The 23,474-nt window shown below is 54.7% G+C and overlaps 1 protein-coding gene across 2 annotated transcripts in view; it reads right to left on the reverse strand.

The window, feature by feature from the left end:
* LOC141982047 (1-phosphatidylinositol 4,5-bisphosphate phosphodiesterase gamma-1-like) overlaps window positions 1-23,474 on the reverse strand; it is a 77,499-nt gene that overhangs the window by 23,242 nt on the left and 30,783 nt on the right. For both annotated transcript variants that reach the window (XM_074943727.1, XM_074943728.1), the window contains exons 2-14: window positions 18,430-18,579; window positions 17,423-17,516; window positions 16,973-17,020; window positions 10,299-10,383; window positions 9,066-9,146; window positions 8,589-8,623; window positions 7,769-7,841; window positions 6,619-6,720; window positions 5,702-5,820; window positions 4,665-4,750; window positions 3,499-3,619; window positions 2,641-2,809; window positions 1,996-2,115 (exon numbers count right to left, since the gene is read on the reverse strand). In XM_074943727.1, coding sequence (XP_074799828.1) covers window positions 1,996-2,115; window positions 2,641-2,809; window positions 3,499-3,619; window positions 4,665-4,750; window positions 5,702-5,820; window positions 6,619-6,720; window positions 7,769-7,841; window positions 8,589-8,623; window positions 9,066-9,146; window positions 10,299-10,383; window positions 16,973-17,020; window positions 17,423-17,516; window positions 18,430-18,579 — 1,283 coding nt within the window. The remainder of the gene's footprint in view (window positions 1-1,995; window positions 2,116-2,640; window positions 2,810-3,498; window positions 3,620-4,664; window positions 4,751-5,701; window positions 5,821-6,618; window positions 6,721-7,768; window positions 7,842-8,588; window positions 8,624-9,065; window positions 9,147-10,298; window positions 10,384-16,972; window positions 17,021-17,422; window positions 17,517-18,429; window positions 18,580-23,474) is intronic.

A 23,474-nucleotide genomic window follows, 5' to 3' on the forward strand; every position in this document is an offset into this window, starting at 1 on the left:
CAAGGAAGTCAGCATCTGCCAGAGATCACAGCTGCTTGCATTGCAGGCATGTGAGTTCACCCCATGCTGCTTGCTGATGCCCCTGTAACACACTGCCAGAACGTGTGTTGTGTTTCCACTCCAGTGAGTAGTCCACTAGAGGATACCAGCCTATTACTGCTACTGGGTAATGGAGTCACTCCTTTAGCTTACATGGTGGAGGTCTGTGATGAAGATCCAGGATTCAAGACCTTGGAGGGGACGGGACTGTGACACCTTCTTCCCCACTGCTGGAATCCAAGCATTGGTATTCCAGCCTGCACCGTGAGGCCCAGTTCCTGGTTCCACGTGCAGTCTATAGACCAGGGGTCGGTAACCTTTCAGAAGTGGTGTTACGAGTCTTCATTGATTCACTTTAATTTAAGGTTTCGCGTGCCAGTCATACATTTTAACGTTTTTTAGGTCTCTCTATAAGTCTACATATTATATAACTAAAGTATTGTCGTATGTAAAGTAAACAAGGTTTTCAAAACGTTTAAGAAGCTTCATTTAAAATTAAATTAAAATGCTGATCTTACACCGCCGACCCGCTCAGCCCGCTGCCAGCCTGGGGTTCCGTTCACCTCGGCCGGCAGCAGGCTGAGCGGGACCTGTGGCCGGGACCCCGGCTGGCAAGGGGCCGGCAGCCAGAAGCCCAGACTGGCAGGGGGCTGAGCGGGGCCGGCGGCCGGGACCCCAGACCAGCAGTGGGCTGAGTGGCTGCCACTCTGCCCGCTGCCGGTCTGGGGTTCCGTCTGCCGGCCCCGCTCAGCCTGGGTCCCGGCTGACAACCCCACTCAGCCTGCTGCCGATCTGGGATCCCAGCCCTGCCCACACAGAGTGGGTACCTACCTTCTCCCTGGTTCTAGCCCATTCTTTTCCTCTCTCTCTGCATTGAGCTGAGGGTGGGAGTACACTGAGCACAGGGCTGGGGGTGAAGGAGCAGGCTGAGCGTGTTGGGGTGTAGGGTCTGGCCAGGAGCTAGAATGAGGGAGGGGGCTCAGGGTTGGGGCAGGAGGTTTGGGTGTGGAGTGCTTACCTGGGCAGCTCCCATTTGGTGTGAGGGTGCAGGTGGGAATGGGGAGGGGGGGGTGCAGGAGCTCCTGTCTGGTGCTCACGGTGGGGGTGGGAATGTGGGGGGTGCAAGAGTCAGGGCATGGGGGGGCTGGGTATGTGTGGGGGTGCAGGAGGCAGGGCAGGGGGCTGGGGGTATTTGAGGAGGGTGCAGGAGTCAGGGCAGAGGGCTGGGGGCATGTGAGGGGGGTGCAGGAGTCAGGGCATGGGGGGGCTGGTATGTGTTGGGGGTGCTGGAGTCAGGGCTGGGGTCGTGGGGGGATGCAGGGATCAGGGCAGGAGGCTGGGTGTGTGTGGGGTGCAGGGGTCAGGGCAGAGGGCTGGGTGTGTGGGCTAGGGTCGTGGGGGTGCTCCCAGCCCCCTGCCCAGAGTGGCTCACGGCAGGGGGCTGGAGGGGATATGCCCTGATTCCATCCCCCTTCCCCACCTCTTCTTCGCCTCCTCCCCAGAGCAGCAAGCATGCTGCGGCTCCACTTCTCCCCCTCCCGCTCAAGGGCCATCAGCTGATCGGCAGCAGGGAGGGAGAGGAGGAGGGGCAGGAACCCAGCACGCTGGGGGAAGAGGCAGGGGAGGGGGAACTTGCCTGCCCTGCAGCAGTAGCCGGCAGGACCAAGATTCTTCACCCTGCCCCCGCGGGGGGCCGAGAAGAGTGGGCCGGGGCGGGCAGGATTTTTCATGGCACGCTGCTGCCTGCCAGGGTCCTGGCCTGGGTTCAACAGCGGGCTGAGCGGGGCTGGCAGCTGGGACCTGGCAGGCAGCAGCGTGCCATTAAAAATCGGCTCGCGTGCCGTCTTTGGCACGTGTGTCATAGGTTGCCGACCCCTTCTATAGACCCTTCCCTCTCCCACACGCTGTGGCTGTTAGTTCTGGAAAGACAGACCGAAACCTGGGCGAGGCTCTTACATGGTCAATGGGGTCCTCAAGATACAGGATGCCGTTCTTGATGGAGTTGCTGATGTCATTCTCCGAGTAACTGGCCGTGGAGACCTCTTCGTAAAGGTTCCCTTCCACCAGCTTCTTGTGCTAGGGAGCGGGAGAGCAAACCAGAGAGAGGAGAACTCACACAGTTAGCCTCACCCCTGCCCTGTGCTACGAGCACCCGAGCCTATGCCCTGTCTGCCAGGTGGATGTATTACATCGCTCAGTTGGGGCAGTGAAATGACTGGTCAGTTTCACTTCCTGTTTACAACTGGTTTCACTTCCTGGTTCTCCTCCTGCAATGCTGCTGCTGTTGGGGTTCAGGGTCCTGCAGGGAAAGGAGTCTGTTCTGGGAGCAAACATGACTTAAATGACTGTGAGTGGCCAGGACCTGTGGTTAGGTTTCATCTGGCAGAGAGATTCCCATCTTTGTACTTCAGAGCTGGAGGCGGAGAAAGCTCACCCCAGTATGTTCCTGTAACCCCCAAACTATAGGGCTCTCCCACTGTCCTAGCTACCCCTGCCTCTCCCAGTGCAAGGCTGCTTCATAGAGTTCTTGTATTGCCCCCCTCTGGACAGTATCAGAGAAGGGCTGGGGAAGGGGAAGAGGACCAGCCCTAAGGGCTGCACCTTGATGAGGATTTTCTTCTTGAGCTGGGTGGGGGAAGGCAACTCATCGGCGTTGATGTCCACCGGCTTGGTGAGCAGCATGTCCCCAAAGACCTTCTTGAAGTGGGAGGCCATGTTCCTCTGCTGGACAATGCTGCAGTGGTCCTCGATGGAGAGGATGATGGGGAACCTGGTGCGGGGGAAGAGGGGGGGGAGGAAAGGCCAGATCATTCAGAATAGCAACCAAGGAAAGGCTCCAGATCACGCACCTGCTCCTAGTGTAGCCAGGGGCAAAACTAATGAGAGTAGGGCCCCAAAGGGGCTAACAGGAACTCAGAGATCCACGGGACAATCTGGTGGAGCTCTTGGTGCAGGGAAAGCTGGATTTAGGGCAGAACCCTTGGAGCCGGGGAACACTCTCAGTAAATCAGGGTGTGACACACTCAACCTGGGAGTGTTCTGCAGGGAATGTATCCACGCCTTGGAATGGGCAGTGCATCAGGGAACACACCCAGACCCAGCAACATGTTCTCACAATAAATACAGAACCAGTGAGTGCTGTCCAGGATAAACAGGGACTATCTGGCCGCCACACATGGTTAAACAGGTTTCACTCAATAGTTACAGACTGGCTTAAGCCCTGAAGCAGGAGGTTTCCCCAGTCATTACCATTAACTATGAGAACTTTGGATATTCTTGTTATCCACATAAATGTCCAATCCCTTTTGTGAATCCTGCTAAGTTCTAGGTCTCAATGGCTTCCAGTGGCCATGAGTTCCACAGTCCCATTACATGTTGTGACAAGCTCCATGCCCTTTAGCAGTCCCTAAGCAGCAAAGAGGTGACAAAGCCCCTGTAGTGCAGTGGGGTGGCCCTTACTCAGAGGTCACGAAGGCATGTTCCTTGATGGTGTGCAGGACATCCAGGAATTTGATTTTGGAGGTGAGTGTGTGTCCATGGTAGATGATTGGCAGGTCATCTGGACCATCCCAACAGTCCACTAAGGGCAGAGATGGTTGAGTTGTTAACACTCCCCCCATACGCGTGATCATTTATCCCTGTACCCCACACACGTTCCTGAGGGACCATGTCCTAGCGTCCGTCCTTTCCTGAACAGAGTGGAATGGACAGGACCACCCCTAGAGCCCATGGCCACTGCACGTCCATTGGTCCCAAGTGTCACTCTGGAGCTGTGCATACTTCATTGTTGTGCCAGAAGTCGTGCACTTCAGGGGTGGACAAAGGGGTGTAAAAGACACTGGTGTTCATCTCTGAGACGCCAGATAACAGCACATGCTGTTACCTCAGTTAGCAGGGTCAAATGGGACTGAGCTAGTGAAAGACGCTGTGGGGTTGGGTGAGGGTCTGCCTGCCATTGATATGATATGATATTGTATGGGTTCACCAGGTGGATTGAACGATCCTCAGCTGAGGTCCCATTGGGTCGTAGATTCCAAGGCCAGAAGGGACCATTGCGACCGTCTGGTCTGACCTTCTGCATAGCACAGGCCAGAGAACCTCCACTGGGGTTTCCTGAATCTGGTGGATTTTAAACTTCTCCTCAGGTTGCCCCAGAGGACAATGATCCAAGCAAAACATTTCATGTTCCAAGGCACCGGAAGGATCCCAGTACGATTCACCAACTAAGAATTGCTGTAGCCACATCTGGGGTGAGACAGGGCAGCTGTTTGATAACTCGCTGCAGACCTACACCGAAGTGTAAGACAGAAAAGTGGGGGCAATTTAAAGGAACTACCCATCACAGGATGTGGCCAAGGCACTGGGCTCATTTGTACCAAGTGCCGAGGGCGTTTTGTGGCTGGGGGGTGGTCAGGAACATGGTTTTAGAGATCCCCCAAAGGATGCTGACTCCAATATTGACTTGTGGGGGCAGGGGTGGCATCACCAGTACCGTTTCCTGCTGCGCCCCCCTAGGGTCCCCCACCCAGTCACTGAGCGGTACTCATGCTGCTCAGCTTATGCAGTTGGACTAGCTCACAGCCGCTGAGAGCAGCCCAGCCCCGGGCAGGGACCAGCTCACTCACACTCTATGCAGCGGCAGCCCATCCGGAGGCAGCGAGCGTAGGCTTCCAGCGAGGACTCACTGGAGAACTGGTCCCCAGTCAGATACCTGCAAGGAGAAGAAGAGGGCCTTGGAATCACCAGCAGCGCCTGGAGGAGGGCCTGGAGGAGGGCCTGGGGTGGGCCTGGGCGGCCTGGAGGAAGAGGTTCAGCTGCAAATCATGTGGCTCCCAGTCCATCCGACCGCGTGCCAGGGGAGCTGCCTGGCAGGGCCTGAGCTGCGGAGCTGTTTCGGGGGCACCTCGCTCTGAACCCAGGGCCTGGATCCCATCAGATGTCAGTGTCGGCTGTCCCATGGAACCCCACTCCTGCCAGTGCCGCCTGAGCTCGGGAGACCCAGCGGAGGTCGAAAGCCTCAGGGCCAGATCCCCAGCTGGTGTAAATGGGCAGAGCTCCATTGGAGTCAATGGGCCAGATCCCCAGCTGGTGTAAATGGGTGTAGCTCCATTGAAGTCAATGGGCCAGATCCTCAGCTGGTGTAAATGGGTGTAGCTCCATTGAAGTCAATGGGCCAGATCCTCAGCTGGTGTAAATCAGCAGAGCTCCATTGGCATCAATGGGCCAGATCCCCAGCTGGTGTAAATGGGCAGAGCTTCAGTGGGCCAGATCCCCAGCCGGTGTAAATGGGCAGAGCTCTGTTGAAGCCCATGGAGTTATGCTGGTTGATACCAGGCGAGACTCTGGCCCATGTTTTCCAGTACCTGCTTACAAGGAAATGTCCAGGAATCCCATGTCCCGCACGGACAGGGAAGTGGAGCAATCCCTGCAGAACTCCCAGGGGAGGCTAAAGAGAAATCCTCCCCCTCCTCGTTCACTATTACATGCATGCCAGAGCCCTTCTGGAGCTCAGACACCAGACTGGTGGCTCCCCAACGTCTGCAGAATGGCTCCTAGGGCTGCGGTGGGAGGCACCCGTTCAGAATCCGACAGGTTGTGCCGCTTTATCTTCGCCCCACTGCGCTGGGGGCCCTTCGTCGGTGGGCTGACCCCAAGCTCTTACGTGTTGTGGGAGGAGGAGATCCAGTAGTGGGACAGCGGGTAGTTCATCTCCTCTGGGACCACCCGCTCGTACTTGGCATCCATGACCTTGTTTTCCCTGGAGAACAGGTAGGTCAGAAACTGAGGACAGAAGGAAAGCTGGTTAGAGCAACACCAGGAGGGTCAGGCTCCAGGACACCGTGGGTCACCCCAGGCCAAGGGGAGAGATGGGCATGGGGCCAAAGCTCTAACAGGGATGGGGAAGGGGAGAGAAGTTGGTGGAGAAGAGCTGCCAGCAGCAGAGGGCGAGCTGGGGAACACGGTCCAGTGACTACAGCTAGAGATGGGCTTCCGATGCAGGGTCTGGAATGTGGACTTTTCCAAAATGTGGGGGGGGAGGGATTCTCTCTTTCAGTACAACTGGCCTGTCTAAATACGTGTAGTGCAATCACCTGGGGAATTCACTGCTGCACCTGCACACAGTCACCTGCTGGAGGTGGATTTGGGGGCCAATAATAAATCTGTAGCTGTGCCCCTTAGACAAGGATAATTAAAACCTCATGCTTCAGGGCACAAGGAGATCACCTGGAAGGGTCAGGAAGGAATATCAATCCCCAGATGTGCAGCACTGTACATGAGCCAGATGGGTGGTTTATTGCTTCCTTTTAAGCCTCAGGCATTGGTCATTGATGGAGGCTGGGATAGCAGTCTATAAGCCCCCTTGGTCTGATCTGGCATGGCCCATCCTGACCTCCAGTCTGAAGTGTACATTGTCTGTTATAAATACACCTACATCCATGTGCACCAATTCCACAAACCCTGTAACTAATCTAGGGACTTTATCTGCCTCAGGTGGGAGTCTGAGCTCCGCTGGTGGGCGCTGGAGTTGCCAAGGGGATGGCTGATGCAGGAGGATGGGCTGGAGTACATATTCCCTACCTCATCCAGCTGGAAGAAGGGTTCTGCCATGTCACTGAAGGGGTCCCGGAGGTAGCCACACATGTACTCCCGCACCTTGCTGATGTCACTGGCCCACAGCTCCTAAGGCAGAGAACACAGAGGGCAGCGTTAGGGGAGGAACCGCACCGAAGGTTTAGAGGTGAAACCATGATGGGAATCTCAGATCTGCAAGATCAAGAGCCTTCAGACAGATGGAAGGTGAGTGGACTCAGGACCCAGGAGACTCACGACCTCTAGCTATGCACAGGGCAAGTACAGCACATACTCCCACCCCCCACTACTGTGCCTCCACCCTCATGTGCAGGGAATAGAGAGGAGTCCGGTGGCGATGGCCTGATTGTAATTATTCTCTTCACTAGATTTCAGATACAGGCAAACCTGGGGCGCGATTTGCTCCTTTTTCCTAACATGTTTTCATCTGACTTTCCTGTTGGAGCTTCACGGATTCCAAGGCCAGGTCTGCCCTTCCCTGTAACAAAGGGCACAGAATCGCCACCAGACATGCATCCAACCCATCACTTCTGGCTGGGCTGGACCGACCTGCAATCTGCAGTTCAAGACTCCAAGTTGCAGAGTTGCCGAATGTAAAGGCAGAGGGGACCACCCGATCTTCCAGGCTGACCTGACCCGTGATGGATTCTCCATCGCAGCCCAGCGTGAGCTGTTCTGATGGTTAATCACCCTGGCTGTTAAATACAGGCACCTTCTTTCTGGTCTGAGTTTATCAGGCTTCAGCTTCCCCCACCCATCGAGGCTTTCTCTCTGTCCACAGTTGGAGCCTGGGCAGTGGCACAAACTGCCCTTCCCGGGAGACCACCATGGCCCCTTCACCCCAAGGCCTCTCTGCTGAGACTGACAACAGAGGATGCCAGCTTGCGTGGCGGGGGGTCTCATGGTCTATCAGGAAGAGGAGTGAGATCCACCAGTCGGACAGCCATTGGATGAGCATGACTTTAGGTTACGAGTGGTCTGGACTGGCTTTGAGGTAGCCAGATGCTCTCTGGTTTCAGAACAGTGGCAGTCGTGAGAATTTCTGCTATCATCCACTGCATGCCAAGCTATGGCCTGGCAGAAGGGCCTGCAGTCTCTCAGGTACGACAGGGTATTGGACATGTGCCTTAGCGGGTACCTTCTGGTCGTGCTGCAGGAATTTCTGGAAGTCGTACAGCGTAATCTGGCACAGCTCTGCCCGGTCAACGTTCCTGGGGAGGGGCAAGGAGCCGGTCAATGGGAGTGTGTGCAAGCCGGGTATGCCAGCCTCCCCCCACCAAACGACTCAGGCACTGGGTGTGTCTCCCCCATACAGATACCTAGTCCCCTTAGTCCCCTGACTATTCCAGCTCTTCCCCCCAATCCTCACGGAACCTGAGGTGGGTGAACCTGAGTTGCACCCACCTGCCCCTATTACTCCAGCCCAAGGCTCCCCTGATGCCCCTCAATCCCAACCCGCAGCCCCCTGCTACCCCAGCTCTGGGCTCCCCACACACAGTGGTGGTGATGCACCTGAGTCCTGACCCGCAGCTCCCTCCCCAGACGCTGATCTCAGTGACACAGTATTAACCCGAGCACGCTAGTCATTGCCCTGGAGTCATTCTGGGTTTACATTACTGTGTCTGAGACCTGCCCGTTCTCTGGCGATCTAATAGGGTCAGAGTCATGTACCAGCCCACTGACATGGACTCCACCCCCGGGCTTGGCTTCACTGTCACCATCTCTGGGAGCAGGGACAAGCAGAGTGTGGGTGCCCAGCCTTGTGGCCCTGGGGGGTGGTGCCCAGTGGTCCCCTCTGTGTGCTGCGGTGGGAGCAGACAGGGTTGGACTTGTGAAGAGACCTCTTGGTTCTGAGTCTTGTTCTCACACACACACACAGTGAACCAGGTTGGCTGGCGGGCCAGTGCCCCACCCGGGACTGGGGCGGGATCTGACAAGGAGGGATCTTTGGTACTCACCGCAAGGGGAAGGAGAGCTCCAGCTGCTCGATGATCTGGAATGCAAAGGGGGGACAGGGGCAGGTGAGCCAGTGGAGAAGGTGCCACCTGCAGGCTGGATGGGGACTGGAGGAGGAGGCTCAGGGGGACTTTGTCTCGAGTCTGGGAAAGCATCAGGCAAAAGGCATCTCAGAGCCTGTGGCGGGAATCTGAGCTGCCGCTGGGACCTACCGCACTGGCCACAGCCTCCCCTCACTGACTCACTCTAGATGGTCTTCCCCATCTCCTGTCCCTACAACAAAGCCCCCGCCCAGCCAGTTCTCGGGGGCTATCTCCTGTGACGTGACAGGTGCATTTAGGGTGCTTCAGAAACGTCCATTAATAGTGACAAGCAGCACCATGACCCCTCTCTGGCCTTCCTTACCCATCCCCGGGTCTGGGCCCAGCCGCAGGGTCACCCCAGGTGGGGCAGAGTCACTGAGGGCCCCAACCTCTTACCGATTTCTGAGCATCGAACATTAGGTTTTTGTAGAAGTGAGTGAAGTGGGTGAAGGCCATGTCGCTCCTGGCTTCCACTTCCTGTCAGGAGGAAGGAGAGAGACGGAATCTGGTGAGAACAGAACTGGAGGGAGCAGACCTCCCAGAGCTGAAGGACCTAGGGAGACTTCAAGCCCCTGGTGCAGAAGATAGGGAAAAAAGCCCCCTGGCCGAAAGCACTGACTCCAGTGGGATTCCCATGCTGTACTGCTCCAGCTGGGAGCATCTTGAGTCAAGCCCATGGCCCATGCAGAGCTCAGGGAGATCTACAATGTGGCCTGCAGCCACCGTCGGGCAGTCCATGGGGATTACACGTCCCGGTATGCAGTGCTACATGCTGAGCCAATGTCGTAATCCTGTCTCATGTCTAGAGATGGGCCAGCTGGATTATTTGGAGGGGAGGTTGGAATCTTGATCCAGAGTTTGTGCTTTGGGTCCCTCTCTCCTTACATGCTATACATGGTGAGTGGCAGAGAGAGGAGTATTGGGGCTTTGGATGGGGAATGAGCAGCAAATGCAACTGGCCAGCCCTAGGAATGGACTATGATCTTGTGTTTCCCTGTAAATGTCCCTTAGTAACAGGGCGTGCAGGAGGAAGGCACAGATAATCCAGTACAGGCTGGGAGCAGAAGGGCTTCCAGAGAGACCACTTGCCCAGGAGGCATCAGCTGCTCATTAATGTTCATTGACTGCAGACACCCCTCAAACACAAAATAGCAAAGGAAAGGGAATAAGAGAACGTAAGAACAGCCACACTGGGTCAGACCAAAGGTCCATCTAGCTCAGTACCCTGTCTTCAGGCAGTGGCCAGTGCCAGGTGCCCCAGAGGGAATGAACAGAACAGGGAATCATCAAGTGATCCATCCCGTCGCCCATTCCCAGCTTATGGCAAACAGAGACTCGGGAATGGGCAGGAGATAACCCTTCCAGGAAAAGCCAATGGGACTTTTGGCTTTGTTGACCCATCTTATCGAACTCTATAGCCGGGGAAAGTCCCTCTTCAATTCTATAGGGCAGCTCAACATCTCCCTCCCCACAGGAAGGGTCACTTCAGAGTCATCTCTGTGGAACCAGGTTGGTTCTACAAATCTCTGCTGGCTTCCCCCCATCCGATTCTATAGGCCTTGTCTATAAAGGATGGGTCAGAAAAGGAGAGATAAAGGGAGGGAGGAGAGACCGTGGGAGTGTTCTTACCACTAGCTTGTCCCGCAGGAACCTCATGTTGGGCACCCGGTAGTTCACCTGGGGCAGCATGGCCTTCAGATCCTTCAACGTGATACTGCAAGACACACAAAGCAGGAGTCAGGCCTCAGAGAGGGACATGCGGGAGCCCAGCTTCTCATGCAGGCTCAGGGCCTCCAGCTGGTCCCATGGGCTCGGGGCCTTGAGCAATTTCACTCCTGCCCTCCTCCCAGATGAATCTTCAGGAAAGCAGGGGCCTGTTTCTGTGAGAAAGAAGAGGGGTCAAGAGCTGCAGCCACTCCAGCCCCCATGGCTGCAGAGGTGGTTCATTCAACCTGTGTCTCCCGCAGGGATCTGAATTCTCAGTTCACTGAGCAGTTAGACACGGGGCTGGCCTCCAGACTGAGATCGCACTCAGGTGGTTCCGAAATCGAATCACTTCAGGTTGTGAAAAGAAAAGGAGGAATTGTGGCACCTTAGAGACTAACAAATTTATTTGAGCATAAGCTTTCGTGAGCTACAGCTCACTTCTTTGGGTGAAACTCCCTAGTGTGGACACACTGAAGTGGTGTGGTTTGCGTGGCTGCAGTCCATGTCACATAGAACTGGCAGGTACGGAACAGGGTTTGTTCCTGAGCTAGCTGAACGCATGCAGAGCAGACATTTCGTTCAGGAACATGCACCGATTCCAAATGAGCCACTGTAAGAGGTGAAGTTCCAGGCACTGGAACTCAGAAATCGGTCAGACAGACGTGTCTGAGCAAACCTAGGGATCTCCCATAGCTCATTTAAAAATATGAGTTACTTAATCTCCTCCTACTAAGGAGGGACTAAGGTATTTGTATTAGAATGACACCATCTACTGAGGACGGAGAGGAGGGCAGTTCAGAAACCTGAGAACTAAGACTGATACCTGGAAAGTAGGTCTGGTGAACAGACCAGTTGGGAAGATATTCGATCCCTCTGTCTGATTTTGGGCCGCACAGTTATTTTGCATAGTGCTCTTAAAAATACCAGCAGCCAGAGGGTCCTTGCTGTGTACTTGCCATGAGGGTTGTAGCCATAGAATCATAGAAGATAAGGGTTGGAAGAGACTTCAGAAGGTCATCTAGTCCAACCCCCTGCTCAAAACAGGACCAACCCCAACTAAATCATCCCAGCCAGGGCTTCATCAAGCTGAGCTTTAAAAACCACTCAGGATGGAGTTTCCACCACCTCCCTAGGTAACCCATTCCAGTGCTTCACCACCCTCCTAGGGAAACAGTGTTTCCTAATATCCAACCTAGACTTCCCCCATTGCAACTTGAGATCATTGCTCCTTGTTCTGTCATCTGCCACCACTGAGAACAGCCGAGCTCCATCCTCTTTGGAATCAGCCTTCAGGTAGGTGAAGGCTGCTATCAAATCCCCCCTCACTCTTCTCTTCTGCAGACTAAACAAGCCCAGTTCCCTCAGCCTCTCCTCATAAGTCATGTGCCCCAGCCCCCTAATAATTTTTGTTGCCCTCCGCTGGACTCTCTTCAATTTGTCCACATCCTTTCTGTAGTGGGGGGACCAAAACTGGATGGAATACTCCAGATGTGGCCTCACCAGTGCCGAATAGAGGGGAATAATCACTTCCCTCGATCTGCTGGCAATGCTCCTACTAATGCAGCCCAATATGCTGTTCGCCTTCTTGGCCACAGGGTCACACTGTTGACTCATATCCAGCTTCTCGTCCACTGTAATCCCCAGGTCCTTTTCTGCAGAACTGCTGCTTAGCTTGTCAGTCCCCAGCCTGTAGCGGTGCATGGGATTCTTCCATCCTAAGTGCAGGACCCTGCACTTGTTCTTGTTGAACACATCAGATTTCTTTTGGCCCAATCCTCCAATTTGTCTACGTCACTCTGGACCCTATTCCTACCCTCCAGCACATCTACCTCTCCCCAGAGCTTAGTGTCATCCACAAACTTGCTGAGGGTGCAGTCCATCCCATCATCTAGATCATTAATGAAGATGTTAAACAAAACCGGCCCCAGGACCGACCCCTGGGGCACTCCACTTAATACTGGCTGCAAACTAGACATTGAGCCGTTGATCACTACTCGTTGAGCCCGACGATCTAGCCAGCTTTCTATCCACCTTATAGTCCATTCATCCGATCCATACTTCTTTAACTTGCTGGCAAGAATACTGTGGGAGACCGTATCAAAAGCTTTGCTAAAGTCAAGATATATCACATCCACCGCTTTCCCCATATCCACAGAGCCAGTTATCTCATCATACAAGGCAATCAGGTTGGTCGGGCATGACTTGCCCTTGGTGAATCCATGTTGATTGTTCCTGATCACCTTCCTCTCCCTCAAGTGCTTCAAAATGAATTCCTTGAGGACTTGCTTCATGATTTTTCCAGGGACTGAGGTGAGGCTGACTGGTCTGTAGTTTCCTGGATTCTCCTTTTTCCCTTTTTTAAAGATGGGCACTATATTTGCCTTTTTTCCAATCGTCTGGGACCTCCCCCGATGGCCACGAGTTTTCAAAGATAATGGCCAATGGCTCTGCAATTACATCCGCCAACTCCCTCAGCACCCTTGGATGCATTGCACCCGGCCCCATGGATTTGTGTATGTCCAGTGTTTCTAAATAGTCCTTAACCTGTTCTTTCACCACAGAGGGCTGCTCACCTCCTCCCCATACTCTGCTGCCCAGTGCAGTAGTCTGGGAGCTGACCTTGTCTGTGAAGACTGAGGCAAAAAAAGCATTGAGTACTTCAGCTTTTTCCACATCCTCTGTCACTAGGTTGCCTCCCTCATTCAGTAAGGGGCCCACACTTTCCCTGACCTTCTTCTTGTTGCTAACATACCTGTAGAAACACTTCTTGTTCCCCTTCCCATCCCTTGCTAGCTGCAACTCCAGTTGTATTTTGGCCTTTCTGATTTCACTCCTGCATGGCCAAGCAATATTTTTATACTCCTCCTTAGTCATCTGTCCAAGTTTCCACTTCTTGTAAGCTTCTTTTTTGTGTTTAAGCTCACCGAAGATTTCTCTGTTAAGCCAAGCTGGTCGCCTGCCATATTTGCTATTCTTTCTGCACACCAGGATGTTTTGTTCCTGCGCCCTCAATAAGGCTTCTTTAAAATACAGCCAGCTCTCCTGGACTCCTTTCCCCCTCATATTAGCCTCCTAGGGGATCCTGCCCATCAGTTCCCTGACGGAGTCAGTCTGCTTTTCTGAAATCCAGGGTCTGTATTCTGCTGTTCTCCTTTCTTCCTTTTGTAAGGATCCTGAATTCGATCATCTCAGGGTCACTGCTGCCTAGGTTGCCACCCACTTATACTTCCCCTATCAATTCTTCCCTGTTTGTGAGCAGCAGGTCAAGAGGAGCACGGCCCCTAGTTGGTTCCTCCAGCACGTGCACCAGGAAGTTGTCCCCAACACTCTCCAAAAACTTCCTGGATTGTCTGTGCACCGCTGTATTGCTTTCCCAGCAGATGTCAGGGTGATTGAAGTCCCCCGTAAGAACCAGGGCCTGTGATCTGGAAACTTCTGTTAGTTGTCCGAAGAAAGCCTCGTCTATCTCATCCTCGTGGTCTGTTGGTCTATAGCAGACACCCACCACAACATCACGCCATGAGAGAGCTCTTCTCTGAAGGACTAACATGTGTGTGACTTCAGCAAAAGAACCCCAAGTCAGCAAACCTTTAGAGATGGTGGGGCCGGATCCCCAGCCAGTGTAAATCAAGGCAGCTTCACTGACTTCACACAGTCCCACCCACTCATGGTTACGTGCCAGTGTGTATTTGTCTGCAGAACAAGAAGGGGAAGTGGGCCCAGCCCAGTCCTTCCAGTCCCAGACCTTGCTGGGGATTTGGCTTGGAAGGGATGTGCGCAGAATCTAGCATGCTATTGTGCTTAGTTCTTCACTGGCTTTCTGTCATGCTTCTGGGGGCTAGGTAAGGGCTGAATGACTGCAAGAGCTGATAAAAACAACAAGGAGTCTGGTGGCACCTTAATAGGGTGACCAGACAGCAAGTGTGAAAAATTGGGACAGGGGTGGGGGATAATAGCAGCCTATATAAGAAAAAGACCCAAAGATCAGGACTGTCCCTATAAAATTGGGACATCTGGTCACCCTACACCTTAAAGACTAAGAGATTTATTTGGGCATAAGCTTTCGTGGATAAAATACCACTTCTTCTTCTTCTTCAGATGCATCTGAAGAAGCGGTGTTTTACCCACCATTGGCCTGCTAAACCCAGGGTTGTGAGTTCAATCCTTGAGGGGGCCATTTAGGGATCGGGGCAAAAATTGGGGATTGGTCCGGCTTTGACCAGGGGGTTGGACTAGATGACCTCCTGAGGTCCCTTCCAACCTTGATATTCTATGATTCTATGATAGTCTCTAAGGTGCCACAAGTTCTCCTTTTCTTCAAGCTATTTGGGTTTCAGCAGAACCCAAATGCACAGCCCTGTGTGGCTTGAATCTACAGTTACCCAAGTCAGACAGCAGGTGGCGGCATGTTCTATTCCACTCCTGCTCCCTCCTCTCCCCCACCCCTCCCCACCCCCTTCTGCACTTGCTAGCCTAGTCTACAGCTGCTCATTGTGTTCTCTGGGATTTGACGGAGGGCCCTGGGTGTAGTTTAGTAGTTTAGTTCTGATCTACACCAGAAAGGGTTCGCTGGTATAGCTACACCGGCAAACCCTCCAAGCACAGACGCAGCTTAGACCAGCAAAAGAATTCTTCTCCCAGTAGAGATTATCTCAGATCCCTGAACAAAATAACCTGTCCCAGCAAAGGGATTCTTTTTTTGTGGGTATAACTGCATCTACCCTGGGGCTGTTGCTGGTGCAGCTGTGTCAGGTAGGGGAGTGATTTTTTTCACACTTCTCACCAACAGAGTTAGGCCAGCCAAACTTTTCCAAGTAGACCGGGCCTGAGACACCAAGAACCACGTCACTTGATTCCGTGCTGGATGGGCCACAAGCTTCGAGAGGTCCCTGGAAGGGCTGAGTACTGGTGTGTGACACCAGCGAAGGGAAGGCAGGCAGGAAAAGCTCAGCCGAGTTGCAGAGATGTGGGTCCTGATCCTGAGAAGTGCCGAGTGCCGTCCCCGCACGGGGACTCAGATCAGAGTTGTGGGTGCTCTGAGAGTTCAAAGACCAATCACTGACCGGGATACGGGTGCTCAGCACTGTTCAGGATCAGACCCTAAGCATTGCTTTGCTTTGCTTCAGCTGGCCTCACTGAATTTAACGTGATCAACTTCAACCGCCTTCAGCTCCGCGGCCAGCCTCTGCGCTGTGCTCGGGAACGCAAGGTAGAGCGGCATGGGGTGGGGATAGCACAGGGGGACTCCTGCTGTGTCTCAGAGACTCAGCCGCGCACCTTCCCAGCAGGCCCCCCAGGATCCCTGCCGTGGTATTAATACCGCTCTCATCTGGCACTTTGAATACGCTATGCATCCCCCAATGGTGTACAAATTCCACCCTGTCGAGCTGGGCTGCTGTGGAAGCCCATTGCTGGAGTACCCGAGTGCTTTGTAGGACAATCTCAGTGGGATAACAAAACATGCCTCATCAAATCATCTCAGTGGGATTCTGCCAAGTGCCTGGTGCAGGGAGGCATCCCTGAAGACTCCCGCAGTGCTGTCTCTTGGGGATAGTCCTGAAGGCCTTTCTCCCTTGCTGTGCTTCTGTTTCAGACTTGAATATAGCACTCAGGTCCCCAGGGGACACACCCATGTTTCTGTAAAGCCGATTGCTCCTTCCACACTAGCCCCACTTCCTGTCCCATGTCCCATCATTTCCTGCCCAGGCCCCCTCCTCTTCCTGGATGGAACCCCTCACTTCCTGTCCGATGTCCTGTTTACACAGAGCTGGCATGCGGCAGGGCAAAGAGGTCTGCTGGGCCCCGCCCCAGCAGCTGCACCTTGTTAGCTAGCTGGACAGAAAGGGACCAAAATGCTGATTAAACAAAACATTTTAAATCCAGTTTTCTTTCCTCCTCCCTGCCCCTCCCCCCCCCACCTCCCAACTCCCCATGGCTTCTCAAAGAGACACTGTCTCATTTCCATCTTCTCCGTTTAGTCCCGTTTGGCTCCAGATTCCTTGAGAGCCTGTTCCAGTGGGATCCTGGCCCTGGCCACGGCTCTGACAATGGGATCAAATTTCCCCCCTGCTTAAAGCCACAATATCTTCCAACCTGAGCCGGTCAGACAACCAGCCCTCATCCCGCCAACTTAGCATGCTCCAAGCTCCCAGTCGAGCCAGTGGGAGTTCGGAGAGCACAAGGACTGCAGGATCAGGGCTTCCGCTGCTTTATCTCCTGAGGCTTTATCTGCCAGCCTGTGGGGACTGGGTGATGGGAAAGGAGCAGGCACAGCAGGGCTGTGTGGTGGGCAGGGAGTGGCAGAGAGCTGGACGACTGGGCAAGGCCTCATTTTTCCAGCCACCATGAAATGTTTGTCTCCTCTCCCCATCCTCTGAAGAGCTCAAGCATTTCTGAGCTCCCGAAGGGGGTCTGCCAGCCTCAGGCCCTATCAGGCCAGCTCCCCCCATCCTGCGCAGACCGCCCTCCGGTGGCTGCCACAGAAAGTGTGGCAAACCCGGGCGAGAGGCGGATAGTCTCTGCAGTGATACCTGCTAGTATGAAAACACCGAGGGTCATCAACCCTCCTGTTGTCCCTGCCTGTCCGCCTCACTCACCTGCCTTCTCTCGTCCTGTCCATCAAGTCAAACTGTTTCCGCAGCCACCTAGCAAGAGGATTGAGAAGAAACGGATCAGCCTGGAGCCGAGGGGTCCCAGCAGTGAGACGGCTAGGAGCACGGTGCAGTTAACGCACATGCTGGGGTGATGGGGTCCGGCCTCTTCCGGAGGGGATTACACCTCAGGAAGGCGTTTCATCCCCTCATCAGCACCCCAGCCAGCTCTGGGGCCCGCATTCGTTCAGTGCTCTCCAGGATTATTGGGCACCCCAAAATGGGGATGAAGAAAAACCAAACTAGCAACCCTGTGTGCTCTTCACTTCCCTGAGTCCCACCTCACTCTGCAGTGCCCAGGGGTGGCTCGGATCTCCCGGCCCACCCAGCCAGGCTCTGGAGTGACGGGACAGAGGGATCCCCAGCCCCCCCAGCAGCCCAGCTCCCTGCCCATACCTTTCAATCTGCAGCGGCGTCTGGGCTTTCTGAGTGTCCGTCACCAGCCAGTTCAGGCCCGTCATCCACAGGTTGACGTCTTCCTCACAGAAGGCTGAGGAGGGAGAAGAGCAGAGTCCGGCAGTGGGAGGAGCGGGGCTAAGGGAAGTTCCCTCTCTGCACTTACACTAGAGATGGGGCCGGGCTGCAATGGTCTGCTCCCGGGCTGACCTCTCCCCACAGCTCGGGGGTACGGGGATTGAGGGATCTGGCTGCTCCTCATCTCTAGCTGAGTTTAGACAATGCCCTTCTTTGTACGGACAACAGCACCATTTCCATCCAGCTGGCTTCACCCTTGGCCAACTGGGCACAGGTACCGACTTCTATGTTTCACGGTGGGTGCTCCACACACGTGCTGCCCCGAGGCCCTGCCCCCCCGTCCGCCCCTCCCTGAGGCCCCGCCCTCATTCCGCCTCTTCCTGCCCCCACTCTGCCCCCTCCCCCAGACCCCCCGCCCGCTCACTGCTCTCCGCTCTCCCCCTAGATCCTCCCAAACAGTCAGGGCTGGTGGGCGCTGAGCCCCCGCTATTTTTCCCCGTCGGTGCTGGAGCCCCAGAGCACCCCTGGAGTTGGCGCCTGTGCCAATGGGCCAAATTCACCCTGAGAGTAGCATTCCATCAGGGATGGCCCTCGCTGCGAGTGGGGTCTGGGTGGGGGGCGCTGTGTCAGGGAGGAGGGATGCTGGGAGAAAGGACTGCTGGAGGGAGATGGTGACAACCTGACCTGTCTTCTCCCTGCTAAGAGGCTTCATGGCCCTCTTCCCCCAGCCCGTGTGTCCACGTCCTCGTTTCCACCACAGCTGATTCCCACCCTCTCCCCTGGGCCAGGACAGAGCTTGGGTGGGTGGGAAAACTGGTGAGGCCGCCTCATCCATGAAACCTTAACAGCCCTAGGAAGAAATTGGGAAAGGAAAGAATCAAGATTAGACCCTCCCTGCCCGTTGTCATCCTCCATCACCCAGCACTGACCAGCAACACTGAGTGTCCGGAGCCTGAAATCTGGGCCATACAGCATGATGAAACACATGGTGGAGTCCAGTTTCCGAGCATCTTCTGGATATCGTTCAAAATCCCGGGAATTCTTCCCTGGGCGGATCTCTTTTATCTCCCGAATGTCAACTAGAGAAGAAAGAGATGGACACGTGACCCTTTCCCAGAAGCCCATTCTCGTTTTCACTCTTCCATGCCCAGAGCCGCGGCTGCTGTTGTGCAGTGTAGTGATTAATAATGACATATTCCGGCAGTACCTTTTAGCTGGATTGTGTGCATGAAAATAACTCCGGGCCTCACTGAAATGCAGCCACCTCTGGGTTGGAACACAGCAGCTGCTTAACTGCATGCAGCAGCTTCAGACAGGACATGAGGAAGAATCATGTTTCCAACCAAATGCTTAGGAGGAATTTGGGGAGGCAGAATGCATCCAGTCAGAGATACCATTTCTATTCTTGTGAAAAGTGCCATGTGATCAGTTATAACCCCAAGCAGCCAGGACTGCAAGCTTATCTGACGTGCGCTCAGTGGCACAGCACCCTCGAGCATGTCACTGGGGCTTTCGGGTCTATGCCATTTCAGAAGGAAGCCGGTTGTTGCATGACCACTTTCTGCAACACATAGGTTTTCCTTGTGGGTCAGCTCTGCAAGCAGATTCGCAGTGGAGCTCTGCAGCATTGTTTATGTATTGTGAGCCTTGGAAGGATTCTGGTTTTACTAGTCAATGTTGATTTCACTGCACACAGACAAACCAACAACAAATCTTTCCACTGATAATAACTGAAATTGACAGCTAGGCAAAGTACGAAAAATGCTGCGTGAGAACTTATTAGAGTTTGCTTTTAGGGTATTTGCTTTGTACGCTTTGACGTAACGCGGCCAGTTTGTGTGTGAACGATTATACAGCTTTAATTTTTTGAATCTCAGCCTCTACCGTCATGAACTAATTATTGTCTGACCTCCCCTATTGTGTGACCCATCCCGATAATTTCCCCCACTGTGAAAATTTATATTGATACAACTAAAACAATGCTTAAAAACCCTTAATTTTGTGCTGTTGTGAACAATTAAATTGATAAGCATTTTTAAAAATGCTTAAAAATGAATATTATCCCTCAAAAGGACATATTAAAAAATCAAATTCTGGCAAGCCCAGGTACTGTAAATATGTATGTAAACAAACAAGAGAGCAGAGGGCACAGCGCCAGCGCTCAGAAGCAACCCTACAGTAACAAACTAAGAGGAAAATAGTTTCAGGTTTCCAACGGGGCTGCAATTCAAAGACTAGAAAGTTATTTTAAAGAGTGCTGGGCAAAGGCCTGGTAACTTTATTTAGGCAAAGCTCTCTCTGAGGGCTGTGGTAGTTTTGCCTGAGTAAAGACTGAGGGGGAAATTCACCCCTGGTCGGCAGCCCAGAACAAAGCCTCGTCAAGTTCATACCCCATCAAGGCTGGAGAAGGAATCAAGTGGTGCCCTGCTGCACGGGCTGGCTTTCATTCGGCGAGAGAGGACATGTCAGTGCCCTCCCCATGCATATTTTGAACAGCTAAGCCACTGTGTATGACCGGGCTCTCCTTGCATGGTGGGATTCTCGAATGGTGAAAGCCACAAGAATGGAGTTTGCAGATCAACCAGTGTCACTGCTGGGGGAGCTGTGTACTGGCCAGACGTGTCTCAGCCATGGAGTCAAAATGAACCGAGCCCATGGGTATGTGACACAGCCCTGCCCAGGCAGGTGTATTATACCCATGTCTGGTCATTGTCTCGATATTGCACCCAAAGGACTCCTGTGGGGTCTCTGCCAAAGCTAAGCACTAGCTGGTTCTCATGGGTATTGTGAGGTGTTTGTACAGGAAACCATTTTAGAGTCATGTAACATGTAGACTATTATGCTCCCAAACTGCTGGAGGTAAAACATGCCATCCCAGGCGGGATGAGTCTCAGAGCTGAGTAACTCAACACTGAGAATAATCGACTAGTCCTGGGTTTGTGATCTGGATCAGGTGCAGGCTGGAGCATCCACAAGACGAAAGGAGCCCTGGACTCTGAATAGGGGACCTTCAGGGGTGAACCGAAGTTACCAAATTGCCTTGACTATGAAACGAGACAAAAGTCTGGGTCTGTGTAAGAGGAGAAAGGGCACGAGATGTTCTCCATTACAGAAGTGGCTCTGCCCGCAGGAAAGGCGGATCCCAGAGCTCAGGGCTGGACAAACGCAGCAAGGACTGACCATTGGGTGAGAAACACCTTCTCAGATGGCAAAGGAACCGCTTAATAAGTACGGGGTCTAGACTGTTTTATATTTTTCTTTTATCTGTCATCATATGTTGCCAAATCCTTATCGGGGCAAAGGAAGCTCCCTAAAAGTCAGGAGGGCCACTGCTGCTTGAACCATGGCCCCCCCCATGCTGCCCCTTCCCCCCAAGACCCCTCCCCTGCCGCCCCTTCTCCCAAGGCCCCCCCCACACGGCCCTTCCCCTGAGGCCCCGCCCCCCACTGCCCCTTCCCCGAGGCCCCTCCCCTGCTGCCCCTTCCCCTGAGGCCCCAAACCCTGCTGCTCCTTCCCACCAAGGCCCCGCCCTCACACCTCCTTTTCCCCCCAAGATCCCCACCCCCCACTCGCTCTTCTCCGCCCTCTCCCCCTGTCGCTTGCCTTTATGCCCGGTAAAAAGTGGGTGGGCATAGCTCCCTGGCCCTCCTGTTCCAGCACCCCATATCCTTATATTTGCTTTTATTTAAATCTTTATCTCAAGCTCGGGCAAATAAACTTCACTTTGGTTTTACTATAGACACGTCTAAGTGCCTTATGCTAAAGAGCGTATTGAACGGAGGTGACCCCAGTGAATGGGGGGCAGGGGGGTACGGCTTCCCCCGAGGCAGCAGCTCGTTGGGCAGTGTGGGTGTCCAGAAGCCCCGGGAGTGGGTACTCGAGCGTAACAAAGCAGGGTGTGTAAATTGCTAGGCTCTACTGGGGAAGAGTGGGGCTTGCGATAGCACTTGTGTTGCCAGCAGCCGGCCCATTCCCCTGGCACAGACCAGGCTCCCTCACGCCGTAAGCGGGTGGCTGACGATTCACCCCGGACACCTCGATTCACCCCCAGAAATGTCACAGGCATCTCAGATGGAGGGGAAAGCGGGCTAGTGCTTTACCAGCCTCATCAATAGGGAAACAAGAGGAAAGCCGCCCTACTCCACTCCCAGGCCCACTTTCGAATGCGGACAAGATCACCAGACCCATGCCCACCATTCAGTCTCTTTCCAAACAACATCCCGGGGGCCCCACTGCCAGGGCAGGTCTCCAGCCACTCAGAGCCCGTCAGCCGCTGATCTGGGGCCACCAGGTGCCTTCCAAAGGGATCGACTGGCATGGACAGAAGACACAAGGAGGCAGGGCTGAGAGCAGAGGTTGAGAAATAGATTCAGAGCCTGATCCAGGGCAGGGTGCATCCAACTGGGAAGTCAGAAGTGAATCCTCAGTTCCCTGGGAGGAGGGTGCAGGCCTTTCTGCCATGGCTTTCACACACGCCACAAGCCTCCTGGCCATACCATGGAGAAGTGCTGTGATCGGCTGGGCCGAGCGCCAGGCAGGGGTTATGGAAACCCGCGGCCAGCCTCCACCATATGCACATTCACCTTCTCACCCCCTGCCATGCAAAACAGACTGGGAGTGTGGGAGGGACACTGGGCGAGGGGCAGGAGCCAGTGGGATTTTGGCTTATGGAGACACTGGGAAATGGGGCGAGAATGGGTGAGACGCTACACAGGGGACTGGGCTGAGGTGGGGTCATACCAGGAACAGGGGTAGAAGTCATGGAGAGCTGATTGCTTCCTGCCCTGAACCTTGGGTCCCCATTTACACCTGGGCTGAGGGCGGTCAAAAGACTGGCACTCATGCTGGCCAGTGTGAATGAGACACAGGGTGTGGGGCAGAGGGGACTGAAGCCCAGGACCATGGGTAGGGGGCAGAGGAGTCTGACAGGGATATGGGCACCCCTGTGTCGGGGGATGTGACAGAGGAGGCTGACAGGGGATATGGGCACCACTGTGTCAGGGGATGTGATGGAACAGGCTGATGCGGGGTGCGGGCACCCCTGTGTCAGGGGATGGGACGGAGGAGGCTGGCAGTTGTGCAGGCACTAGGAGCCCCTGTGCCAGGGGGATGGGAAAGAGGAGGCTGACGGGGGGGGGCGGGGGCAGGCACCTCTGTCCCAGGGGGATGGGATGGAGAAGGCTGACAGGGTTGCAGGCACTGGGCATCCCTATGCCCAGGGATGGGATGGAGGAGGCTGATGGGGTGGTGGGCACTGGGCACCCTGTGCTGGGGGGATGGGAAGGAGGAGGCTGACTAGGGGTGGAGGCACTGGGAGCCCTTGTGCCAGGGGACGGGATGGAGGAGGCTGATGGCAGTGCGGGCACTGGGCACCCCTGTGCCGGGGGATGGGATGGAGGATGCTGGCAGGAGTGCGGGCATTGGGCACCCCTGTGCTAGGGGGATGGGACGGAGGAGGCTGATGGTGGTGCGGGCACTGGGCCCCCCCGCTGCAGGTGCCAGGAAGGAAGATGCCAGCCTTGGAGCCAGAGCAGCTCCTCCCAGCTCCATTGGCACTGGTGTCTCTCTCTGGCTGGTAAACAGCTCCCAGAGGTCAGGCCTCCTTCGCTAGCAGTCGGGTTACCCGGGTAACACCAGAACGCTGTCAGGAAACTGACAACGTCACCCGCATCGGCTGCCAAATCTGATGCTGGCAGCACAGCCGAGGCGAAGAAATCTGCCAGCGGGTCTGGAGAGGCACCAGGGTCCGCGGGGGCTGCACAGAGCTGGGGACCAGGGGTCTCAGGATGGGCTGGACAGAGCAGCCCCCTAGGGCACTCTGTCCTACCCCCCATGGAGATGCAGAGGTGGTTTCCCTGTGCAGAGTGCAAGGGGTTATGTCCTGGCTGGGTAACCTGTGCCCACGGAGAAAGGGTCAGACCCCTGCTTAGCTCTCCTGGAGGCATGCCAGGGTGTCAGCAGGGTTTACAGGGCC

The sequence above is a fragment of the Natator depressus genome, chromosome 2, assembly GCF_965152275.1.
Source record: "Natator depressus isolate rNatDep1 chromosome 2, rNatDep2.hap1, whole genome shotgun sequence".
Lineage (NCBI taxonomy): Eukaryota > Metazoa > Chordata > Testudines > Cheloniidae > Natator > Natator depressus.